The sequence below is a fragment of the Nanorana parkeri genome, unplaced genomic scaffold (genome assembly GCF_000935625.1).
Source record: "Nanorana parkeri isolate BGI_ZX_2015 unplaced genomic scaffold, ASM93562v1 scaffold14, whole genome shotgun sequence".
Taxonomy (NCBI): Eukaryota; Metazoa; Chordata; class Amphibia; order Anura; family Dicroglossidae; genus Nanorana; species Nanorana parkeri.
In genome coordinates this window covers 2,968,282-2,981,179 of record NW_017306282.1, presented here as the reverse complement: position 1 = coordinate 2,981,179, position 12,898 = coordinate 2,968,282, and the positions used below count along the sequence as shown (strand labels likewise).

At 43.8% G+C, this 12,898-nt stretch overlaps 1 protein-coding gene across 1 annotated transcript in view; it reads right to left on the bottom strand.

Moving 5' to 3' along the window:
- CUNH12orf4 (chromosome unknown C12orf4 homolog) overlaps positions 1 to 12,898 on the bottom strand; it is a 39,435-nt gene that overhangs the window by 15,390 nt on the left and 11,147 nt on the right. The window contains exon 8 of the mRNA XM_018557810.1: positions 11,934 to 12,062. Within this exon, the coding sequence (XP_018413312.1) occupies positions 11,934 to 12,062 (129 nt within the window). The remainder of the gene's footprint in view (positions 1 to 11,933; positions 12,063 to 12,898) is intronic.

Below are 12,898 nucleotides of genomic sequence, written 5' to 3'. Positions count from 1 at the left end.
AAAAAATGGGTAATTTGTTGTGTTTTGGGGCATTTAATTAAATTTGTCACTAAATTTTGGGGTTTAATAAGGAGTTGCGCTAATATTGCGCAACATAAAAATTTTCAACTACCACCATTTTATTCTATAGGGTCTTGGCATTCAGAAAATATATAATGTTGGGGGGTTTTACGTCATTTTCAGGCCTAAAATGTGGAATATAACATGGGTGCAAAAATTGAAAAAAAGGGCCTCAGTCATGAAGGGGTTAAACTCTCTAACTTTTTTCAATAATGAATCCAGAAGAAGCAAACATACATTGCCCAGTAAAGTATTTCTTTACTTTTTTGCCCAAGCACTTACAGTCATGATGTTTCTGAACAGATGTCTCCAACTCTCTCATCTCCGCTTCCCTGAACTTCCTGTCCAGTAGAAAGCTCACAAGGGACAGAGCAGTCTGCAGCAGCTGTCCATCTACTACAGGGGTGTGGAATTCCTATTGCCCGACACCCGGGACATGCAGTTTCAGGCGCCGGACGAGTAGTTTTTATGTACATTTAGCCCGGCTCCGGACAAGCAGAGCTGAATGTACATTGTGGAGCCGCCGCTCATTTAGTACAAGTGATCCAATTAGATCACTTGTATCAAATTGAGCAGCGGCGATTGTGTCTGCCTGCACCCCGTGTCGTGGTTTTCGGGGTTCCCCGCTCTCCTGGCGGACCCCGAAAACTACGTCACAACGGCTCTGCCATAGAGCCCGTAGAGCAGACGAAGAACTTCTGCTCTACGGGCTCTCTGTGTGTTCTCTGAGACCGCGGCGCTGTAATCACAGCGCCACCTGTCTCGGCTGTCAGGAACTGCACAGAACATCTGTTGGAGGGCAGGTTCCATAAAGAGAACCTGTCACCTCCAAACTATCACAGGGGGAATTTGATCCCCTATGTGATAGGAATAACATTTAGTGGAAAAAGAAAATAAATAAAAAAAAAATTAAAAAGTTATTAAAAAAAGGAAAAGATAAGAAAATATATAAAAAGTAAAAGTAAAAAAAAATTAAAACCAATCCCGCTACCCCCGCAATCTGCATGCAAATAACGCATGCTTAGGACATTCTGCATGTGCTTTGAGATTGACGCCGCCATTCCATGGTGGTAGCCAGGCAGCAGAGTTCTCTCAGAATTCACACACACAATGTGCATTAAAGGGTAAGTTCATTTTCCCAGGTAATATGGAAAAATAAAATTACCCGATGAAATCTGGCCCCGTCTCTCCCAAACCGCCACCCCCTGGCTATACTTACCATTCGGCGAACAATCCCTCCCCTCCGCCAGTATGGGTGTACTCTGTCCCCCGTAGTGCTGTCCAGCGCAGTCCTCCCCTATGCATTTTGAATTTTCGCTCGCAAATTGCAAGCACAGTGGTCAGATGACTGCGCTGACCAGTGAGAAGCGCTATTTAGCACAGTCAAATATGTTTTGGATTAGGGGTGCACCGATAATAGTATCATTGCGATACCGAGTATTTGGCCGAGTACTCGTACTCACCCAAATGCTCCGATACCTTCCCTGATATTGGAACTTACTTCGAGATGAAAATATCCTCTGACTGGTAGTGTCGTAGGGGAGCCAGCTTCCCGTGCAATCAGGAAGCCGTGCCGTAAGTAATGAACTGCCTCCTGGTTTTCTGATTGGCCGGGAAGCCGGCCTGTTTGCTGATTGGCTGGAAAGCCGGCTTCCTGGCCAATCAGCATTGAACCAGCTTCCCGGTCAATCGGGTCATTACTCGCCGCCCGGCTTCCTGATTGGCCAGGAAGCAGATTTCCAGGCCAATCACAATCAAGCAGGCCAAACAACATGGAGCAGGCTTCCGTGGCAATCAGGAAACCGGGCGGGATGTCATTACCCGCTCCCCGGCTCCCTGATTACCAGGGAAGCCTGCTCTATGTCAGCGGAAGCACCGGTATTAGTATTCAGTGTCGGCGAGATCCGAAAGCAAAATGTCGGTACTCGATACTGAAAAACCGGTATTGGTGCATCCCTATTTTTTTTGTATCAGGACAAGTAGATTGTCATGAAGGACATGTAGTTTTTTTTTACATTTCCACACCCCTGTACTAGCTTGGAGTAGGAAGGAGGAGGGCAGAGGGGGGAGCAGGGAGGGTGAGATGGGCTTGCCTTGCTATGCCTGTGTATTTGTGGAGACACACACAGCTTATTGGCACACACAAGGGTGGCTTCATAGGACCCTGCAAGGGAAATGAGTCACCCTAAAACAAGGTATAAAGGACACTGCTCAGGGGACCAGCTGATTCTCCATGAAGCTAAAACTTTTAAACATCAAGGAACAGCATCCATTGTAAGTGATTTCATCAGCATTTGAAATAGCATAAAAACCATTTATAATATCACTTTCATGGGTCATCAGATCACTAGTCATCAGAGAGCAGCTCTGATATGAGACAGCCCTGCCTCTACCAGGATGGCTGCCCCTACACAGAGACATAGTGCAAAACAAGGCATAGTAAGTCAGTCATAGGGAAAAGATCAGCTGCAGGGAGATCACAGGCAACAATGGTTATTAGTGCTTTATCCATGCAGGACAAAAAGGACAGTGTCTCTGCATAGGGCATCCCCCAACCCCCTAATAGTCACCTCTCTGGAACTTCCTTGCTGCTCCTTCCTCATCCGCAGGCCCAAAATCTTCAGTCCTTTATTATTAAACTACCATTTGAGGAATTAGCAACTTGCACTGATCTTAAAATACTATTAATATATATTATATGCATTGGCCCCTGCCTGCCAATCTCATCTAACACACTGTGCCCATTTGAAATGCCTGTAGTGTTCAGAACACATGATCTTGGCCATTATTAAGTACCTGTCATCAGCTTGCATTGAATCTCTGGAAGAAGCAAATGTGTGCAATAGCCAGTCCAGAAACACAATCCCCTAGAGAATGACCTAATTCCCATCGCAGGCCCTGTGCTGTCTCCTAGCCACAGACAAGTGAGTTTTAAGCTTAGATCTGTCTTCATATCAAAAAGCAACATGCCACAGCATCCCTGATATACATGAAAAGCTATCAGCGGATGAGTAAAAGGGTCGCTCTATATGAGGAGGAGGCTGATAGAGTTACTTGCTGGGAGGATTGTTGGCACCCGCAACATGCTCTTTATAATCCTTAACAGTGCACAAAACACCCCAGGGTGCATTTAGAAGAACTGTATTTTTGAGGAATGAGGTAGGGTTACGGATAGAAGCCCGGATTATCCCTGAGGTATGGGGCTGCTGAGGAGGTTGTGGCAGGTCATGGACTAAAGGAGGACACTGAGAAAACTGCAAGTATCTCAGCAATCTACTGGGGGGGGGATACCATCCCTGGTAAGCAAGACTACAAAAGGCTCGGGAATAATATCTGAAGGCTGTTGATAACCTTAGGCTACACAACTATTGCTGGGCTTGCTGCAAACCCAGTTCACCCAAGACCATGCAAAACGGTGACTGAAACACCCCCCTAGCATCCCAATCAGATGCGGCAAGGGCATTGCCAGCCCTTTTGTGATGTGTAGCTGCAGGGTGGGGAATGCCATGGTTACAACTGGTTGGGAGAGGGAGGGGAGTGTGTCCGTCACAGTTGTTAGTGGGCTTGGGCAAAATCCTGGGATCATAACCCACACCCATATGCAAACTGCCAACAGACACTTGTTTGTGAAGGTGCAGGAGCACGAGGAACCAGGTCCCCTGCTCTAAGGAGGGTCTGAGCCTTCCTTCTACCACCTCTATAAACAGCACTTAGGGCTCGTTCACATCAGTTAACGCCTGCTGGTGTGCTTTGTGAAAGGATGCAATGTGTTGTTACAATTAAGGATGCACCGAAATTTTGTCCGACAAAACATATCGGCCAAAAGTAGCACTTTTGGCAAAATGCAGAAAGTGCAATCTTTCGGCCAAAAATGCGCTCCATGCCTGGTTTCCTCCCCGCTGGGTGCTGCTCTGTGCCCCCTCTGACACAGTGCAGCGTCAAGAGAAACTGTCAGAGGAGGACGAGCGGTCCCGGGGAGAAGAGCGCCGTCAGCGGCCGGAGTGTCACAAGAGCACGCACCACCCCGCTTGTCCGTGACAGATCAGGAGAGCGGTGTGGGGGCAGAGACATCTGTCACAGGGAACTGGGCCGGCAGTGTGGGGGAGGAGTCAGCTGTCACAGGAGACATAGCTCTCCTCCCCACACTGCCTGTTCAGCCTCCTGTGACAGCGAGTCAGGACGAAGAGCAGGTACAAGCAGTCAGTGATCAGAGATCGCTGACTGATTGTAAATAATTGAGGACAGAGCATGTTGACAGTGTCCCCAATTAAGATGAATAGGAAGGGCTCTACATAACTGCCCGTTCATTCATGATTGTGGATACAGTAAACATACTATGTCCACAAGTTGTGAATGGACAGGAACACTCAGTATAGAGGATTCCTGTTCATTTATAACAGGGGCTGCAGAAAAAGAGATTGAGAGTGTTCTCAATCTCTTTTTCTATTTTAAAAGGGAAATATCAGGGGTCTGTCTAGACCGCTAATGTTCCCTTTACTTTCACCCGGGATCCTGCAAATAACACACTTCTTGTCCCTTCTTGTCTACACTCATTTCTCCATTGGATCTATGGTGGTAGCCATGGTTGTTAAACAGGCTGGACTTTAAACATTTCTGCCTCTGTTCATCTCCATTATAAGGTGAATTGATAGGCTTAGTAAATGAATAACTAAATGTGCCGAGCTACAACAATGATCAGATATAAAGAGTATGAAAAAAGTGACTCAAACAAATGTCAGTGAAAAAAATCAATCAGGTGTAAAGTCTTTAAATCTTCATAAATCTCTTTATATCTGATCATTGTTGTAGCTCGGCACATTTAGTTATTCATTTTTCACGTATACACACTCACAGTGGGTGTACACTCCAGTGCCTTATAGCTGTTAGCTTGCTTATTGGCGCAGTTCATTTTCTATATTTATTATTGATAGGCTTAGTAGCTCATACAATAAAGATAAGGTTCTCATATGAACTTAGAAGGAACGTAGAAGGAAGAAAACTGCACCTTTAAAAGTAAGTCAGCTCCTTTACTTTTGTCCTGACGACTTACTTCAAGCATTCTGAACCTTTGTGCATGAGGAGGGCCTGTTCTTTGAAAAATCATTTACAGTTATATTTATGTACAGTTAATATGATGACAGAAGGATAATTAGAGAAACAGCCTTGGCTTTGAGGATTTAGATGAATGGCATTTTATTAAATTTTATTTTCATGGGACACACGATACCAGAGGTTCCTCACATGCCACAGCGAGCGTCTAAATATATGTGGCAAACATCAAATGAAGACAAATATGGAACCCCCTGAAAGTATGGACCATTAACTTGCAGTCATGTGACTGGTCATATGACTCCCCTACAACACAAAGCCTCAAGTATTAAATTATCTGAAGAGAGAATAGTTGAATGAAATTCTTTCATCTTGGCAGTACAGTATGAACCAATGTGATTGGTTGCTATAGGCGGCAAGAATTGTTCTTCCTTCAGACTCAAAGCCAACACACAAGGTGCTTCCAATGTGCAGCCTCTAGTGCTTGGATATAGCTAAATTCCAGACAGATATAAAAAAACAGTACTAAAGGCAGTTAAATATAAATGTACTTTTAAAGTGGAACTACAGAAAAAAGTACTTTTTAAATTACGTCCGGAGAGGAACTATGGATGCAAAAAATTTTTTAGTTTTATTCCTGCACGATATTACGTTAAGCCGCGAGCTACCCCTGTTCTGGCTTTTGTTAAAAGAGAACTATAACCAAACTTTTTTTTTGGCTTTCGATCTCTTTTGCCCAATACTGCCCGCTATATGCAGACAGCGCAGAGTCGCACTGCAACCAGGAAAGATCCCGACAATATTGTTAGAATTCAACCCGCTGCCTGATTAGAGAGGCGGAGCCAGATGTCAGATCCAGCTGTGCCTGCCCCCTCCCCTATCTGTCCCTCCAATGAGCACAGGAGGAAAAGAGAGGAGAGAGGGGGGAAGATACCGTAAGGTGAGTGATCAACGGTTTGTGTTTGCTCAGTTCTCAAGCTATAGAGCCAGCGTGTGACAGCTACACACACCAGCTTAAACTATCGGGAAGAGTACATTTTACTCTCCCAATAGAGTCGCGCCCTCCCCCTCTTCCGCTCACAAAAAGCCTTATAAACTTTTCTATTCTCATCCTAAACATTAAACTTACCCGAACCTTAAACCTAAAACTAAACCCAACACTTAACTCACTAAACACTAAATATAAACTTAACCCCTAAGCTCAACACCTAACCAAAACCCTAACATTAAAGGTAATCCATGCAGAGCTACACTTCTCTTTTGCTGCGCCTACAGTGCCAGGCTGTCCTGTGCCATAAAAGGTTTCCAAAACTAGCTGCATTAAGATCCAGTTGCTAAAAAAATCTGATGCACATGTCTTGGATGCAGTGGCCCTTTAACTCAAAAAAAAGAAGCAGGAAGCAAATTTCTGAACAACCAACATCATGCCCAGCTTATGCTGCCGAGATAAAGGCATTATTAGTTCAGGCAGCGTGCTCATTTAGGTTGATTGTGAAGATGAAACCATGAATCCTACAGGATTGGGAACTTTCATCTTTCAAAGAGGAAGCTGTTACCAGAAAATGGCAAGTGGGGGGTGAAAGACTAGTCACCAGTATTACCTGTAGACTCACTGCAGTTGCTCTTTTCCCAATTATTGACTCACCATGACTTGCTCTGCACTGTGTCTCTGTGTGGAGGCTGCCATCTTGGTAAAGGAGCAGGGCTTTGCTTCCTCATGTTACAGCTGCTCTCTTTAGAGAGCATAGATACATCTACATGTAAAGGGGGAAATCGAGTTACATACACTAAACTAAATCTGCCTACAGATAATAGGCAGTGGTTGGCCATGCGTGCACTATCAAGCAACTGTCCCCCGAGCAGGACAGTCCAGGGAGTGTCGGCTAGAGACATGAAGAGCCTAAAAGCATATAGACGATCTCTGATCTGACTGTAAGTGGCTGGATTGGGCGCATGCCATCCAAATCCTGGAGGAACGGTTACAAACTGCGGACAGTGCAATAAATTGTGGCTGCTCTGAAAAAAAGATTCAACGTGACAAATCTCTTTGCACTTATGGCTGGTCTGGAACACACTGCAAAGCAAAAAGGATTATCCGAGTCCAGCGAGTTCCTTTTAGTTCGGATCTGGGAAGTGCTGCCAAATGACTGAAATTGTTATGCCGACCATTTTTTTTCATAGTACTTAGTAAAAGCTGCTGGCTGTATTTAGGAGTGCCCCAGCAGCACTTCAATTTATAGAGCAGCAGAGAGCAGATGACACGCCAAATACAGACACAGATAAATATAGATGTGTGTTCATTTTGTTATGTGCTGATATATATTCACGTCATGGGGTTAGGCTGTTTACAACACTTGTGCCTTAAAGAAACATATAGTAAATGGGTGCAAGCCCTGCAAATAATTTTGTTTGTAATTCATCCATGAAGGACCATTGATCAGGTCATCAGCCTGAACTTCAGCTTAGATTTAATGTTCTATCACACACACAATCCAATGATGGTGGCACAGAAGCCAATGACAGCATGCTCACTGAATTGTTGGACACCTGGGGGGGATGGCAAGGCTTTTACTTGGAGCTGAAGCTGAGACCTATGTGGACTGCACAAGGATGATTAAGGGCCCATTTTAGGGGGCAGGAAACAATGTGCAGGTATATGCTAGCATATTTTAGGAACTTCTCTGCAGAAATAGAGTTAGTATCTACACTTAAAAGAGAACTATGGGGTAAGTGTTTTTCCCCATAGTTCGCTTAAGGGTCACGGGAGAACACATAGTAGCGTCCTCCTGTGACCCAAAGTTCAGTATATCGCAAGCTACAGCTTGTGGTAAACTGGGCCTGCCGCAACCGGGCCGGATCCCGACAATGCTGTTGAGATCCACCCAGCTGCTTGAGTGACAGCGGGCTCTGCCTATCTAGAGGCAGAGCCAGCTGTATCCTCCCCCTCCTCGTCTGTTCCTCCAGTCAGCGCTGGAGGATCGGAGTGGGGAGGGGAATCCCTGCAGGGAGCCTGACTGACAGTTACCGCTCTCTGCAGGGAGATGATCGGGAAGTGAGCGAGCATCAGTATGTGTTCGCTCACTTCCCGATCTATTGAGCCAACCTATGACAGTTTCATTGTCACAGGTCAGCTCGAACTATGAGGATGAGTGATTTTCACTTCTGCTTTAATTCACATAGCACGCACACAATAAAATTCCATTTAGGAAACACTGATACTATCCTAGTGTCAATCCAATGAGTTGACCTTTATTTTTAGGTGTATATAATTTCCTCATAACCACAATAACCAGGGCTTCAAGATGGCCTCTGGGTGGAAGCTCATTAACCTACTAAGATGTTTGTGGGAGAAAATTGGCGAACATAAAAACTCCATGCAGATAGTGTCCTTAACAAGCGCTGGATCCATGACCCCCTAGATGGCAATGATGCTAAATTCTTAGTAAACATCAATTTTATACAGATACACAATTAAAGGGAATCAGACAAAATGTTCTGTGTTAGAAGGCTCAGGTCAATGCAGTCATTCCCGACTCACTACTGTGTACTAGGGTCTAGGGCAGTGAAGCTGAACTTATCATGGAATCACTGCACTGGACATAGCTGGTAGTTTTGAGTTGGGGGAACGACTGCTTCCAAAATAATCTCCCCATTATTGTATTTAGCTTTTATGACAAAGCCCCTTTAAGGATTAAATACATTTACTGAATATGTTTTTTTTTTACTCGTGTTTGCGTTAAAAAACATTTTGGTAGATGAAAGTGATGGTTTAGGTCTGCTGGGGAGAGAAAAGACCGATTGGGAACCCCACCCCATGGTTAGTAAATGCAACTAATCATTGAACACCATGCAATCAGGCAATGGACACACCATGCTGCAAGCATTCGTGGACTGCAAATTCTTGTTCTCTTGTTGGAATTTGCAAACTTTAGTAAACTAAAAAAAAAAATTCCAAGTATAAATTAACAGTTTTGCAATTTTCGTCCTGATTGGAGTTCTCATATAAGGGGCTATTCAGACTCTTCAAGGGGGGTTCCAGATTAACATGAAATTTACTTCTGATCCACCAGTGTGGTGGCATCCTCCTAGAACTCCTTGGCTTTACCTGGACCAGAAAAATATTAACTTTCACCTGAAGCGCCACTCCAGGTAAAAACTGTTATAGAGGAACACCACTCATACACTGCTTCAGCAGGACAACAACATTTGGTTAAATTGTCCCTACAAAACTAATTTCTGTCTCCTCCCAGAGAGGATGTCATCTGAGCCTTTCGAATCACATATAGGAGGATGGCAGGTGTATAATGTCAATGAAAACCTGTATGAATGGATATAAGAACAACTGTTCTCCAAACACGTTGGAGGCAACTATCCTGTGTTGCCCATCAGGCAAACCCTGGTGGCAAACCATGTAGATATGTGCCTGTCCTTCAGCCCAGAGGGCGGAACCCTGTGATTTGCTGAATTCTTAAAGTACAATTAAAGTATCTTATTTTTTGGCATATATCTACTGCTAGCAAGCAGTAGATATATGCCCCATTATTTAAAAAAAAAAAAAAATTAAATTAGGCAAATACCTAATTACTTACCTGTTCCAGCGCCGCTCACACCCAGCAGAAGCACTCCCGGCTCCCGAATAGCTGTGAAGAAGAAGTGTGCGGGCGCATGCGCAGTAGAGGGGAGAAAACAGACAATGAAGCTCAATGGAGGCAGCCGGGAGTGCGCACGTCGGATAAACACCGTGGGACATGAGGAGTCTGTGGTGAATCAGAGACCGGCACCAGCGCTGGGGGGACTGTCAGAAACGAGTGGAAGGAAGATGATGATCGCAGCAAGAGGCATCAAATAAAGTAAGTGCTCACAGAAGCCATGGGGGGGATTTTTTTCACCTTTAATGTCACGTTAACCCAACAGAGACAACCACACACATGGTACCTTGCTCTTTTATTCTTCTGCATACAAGGTTTAAGCCAGTTTGATCCTTGCATATAGAAGCTGAAAACTCTACCTGACTGCCTCCATCTGCCATTATTATCACCCTCTAAGAGAACACAAACCCCAAGCAATGCTTACAATTGGGAACAAGGCTTGGTTGTCTATTGTCAACCTTGGAATGATGCACATACCATTAGTTATGTCTGTTGTTTCAAATGAAATAATAGGATACAGGATTAGAATTAACACTGGAATAGTAAAAATATTATTTTACTTCTAGATGTCTCATTCAGAAAAAACTGTACCTGGTATGCAAGATATACAAAAGAGCAAATCCTGACACTCCAGAAAGGATTCCAGGTCAGAAAACGGTTATAAAAGGAGACTGTAGTTCAACATTTCCATAGGTCAAAGTGGACAGTGACCCACCAAACCATCCATCCCACAATGATGTTTACACAGCTACACTTGCCTATACCCCATGGAATGCTATTTGTTCATATCAATATTAAGTGTGTACTAATATAACCCATAAATACTATGTATGGGATAGTGAACGTCTTACTAGGGATGCACCGATACTAGTACTGCACAGATAATGAAAAACCAGCATCCCCACTTCTTACCATATAAAAAAATAGTTCATAGTTATTATGATGGCTAAGCTAATATTTATAATACACCAAAACTAACCGTTATACAAATTGAAAGTGATTAAAGGGTTAGTTCACCAATACTAAACAATTTGCCATGCATTCCAGCAATCCTACTACATTAAAAACACTGAACAGTTTTTTTTTTTCACATAGAAGCTTCTTTTGAATGGCATACCTGTACACAGCCTCTCCTAAGCCTGTCAGAAAAACTCCTAGGTAGATGACCAAGTGGTAATTGCTAGGAGATTTTTTACAGTGTATCCCTCTCTAGTCACAGTGCATCCCTTATCACCAACATTATGCCCCATTCACAGATCATCCCTCCCTAAATTACAGCAAACATCCCTTCCAATTCACCTCACCCACCATTACAGCTCATCCCTCCCAGGCACCTTCTACCCGTCATAGCAAATTATTTCCCAGTCACAGTGACTCCCGCCCCAGCTAGCTTACTCCACTCCATAAGCCTCTGATCTGTCCCCACCACCTGCACAATACACTCCACTCTAACACTCATCAATGCTCCACAAGCTTGTGAAACGGGCACACTTTTTCTAACATATATATGTATGAACAGTATAACAGTACAGGAACATGGTGAGAACGGACCAAAGCAAACAGTCCTCCAACCAAATCAATGCATAGCACAGTAAAGTCTTCTTAAAACAGAAGGTATTCACATGTCTCATTCCATGACAAAGCCCAACATAACATAACTTCCACTTACTTCATCAGTGTGGGTGGAGCCATTACAGGAAGCCATGCAAATAACTGCTTTATGACCCATCAGCCAGATGCACATCCCCAACTGCCGGTGTATAATGCAAATATAGTCTATTATAGAACCACTTTTTCCAAACTACATTACAGCTTCATTCAGGCATTTTAGCCATCATCAGTGCAGTGTGTGGATCCTGGATGTGCATCTGGCTGAATAGTCATAAAGCAATGATTTGCATGGCTCCCTGTAAAAATTAATATGTCTTTTGTTTTTGGCATATGTGAATATCTTCTGTTCTAAGATGGTATTATTGTGCTAACATATATAAAGAAAGAGAAAAGGCGAGAGATAAAGAGCATGATAGAGAGAAAGAAAAGGGAGATAGGGACAGATAGGCAGACAATGTACAATACATAGACAGGCGAGACAGACCCTGCAAAGAACCTGCTCAAATGTTATAAATGCCATAATCTCCCAGTGATGACAAACAAGCCTGCACTATACCCACTCACCTGGCTGGTGTTTAGCCTTCTGGTTCCTCTGTGCTCTGGCATACAGGACAACTTGCTGGACCACATCCAGCTGCTTCTGCAGCTGCGGGAAATGGAAGTCAGTGCATTCCTGGCAGACTGTGGCAAAATCTGGATACCAAAAGAAAACAAATGCCCTGCAGATCACTTTGGGTATTTTAGGACAAATTCAAAACTAAGGGCAGCAATTTTAGGACTAAAAGAGACCTGAGTTCACGAACTTAATTTATTTCACGATTCTGGTGGCAAACTGAATCAAACTGTGATCAGACCGCGAACTCGACTAGAGAATGCCACGACCATGTGTCAGAGCAGGGAAGATGGCTGCGGTTGGGTTCGTCACCCGATGAAGAGTTTGCGAACGGAAGCAAAATTTTGCCGAACTTCCTGTTCGTGAACCGAATTGTTCGCGAATAGAAGCGTTCGTGAACCGAGGTACCACTGTAATGAGACAATCTGACTTCAACCACAGGCTTGTAGAAGAAGCAAGAGAATATGTAGGCCGCCATTGCTGACCTCTCCTTCCGAAAATGCTAGCTACTTGGCTGTTATTTAGTGCCAATGGCTTCAGTACTTTCCAAGGCACAGACCTGGAACAAGTATGCCGTTCAGGAGTACTGTTTGAACTATGACCGTCTACTCTGCATGTTTGTTCTGGGTCAGGGTAAGTAATGAAGCCAGAGAAAGCCAGGCAGCTAACATTTTTCAATGATCAACGATGGCAGTATTTCACTAACTATAACGTTCCTATAGATGTTAAATGTACAATATCGCTACCTCCCATCTTGGCTATTCTCAGACTCACCATAAAATAACCCATGATGTTGGCTTTGGCATTTAAACTCCAGTTTTGTTAAAAATTTTTATTGCTGATTGTTATTTTTCTGTACATGCAGAAAATGATCTTAGCCTAAAAAAAAAGAAAACAAATGCAGCCACCACATCTA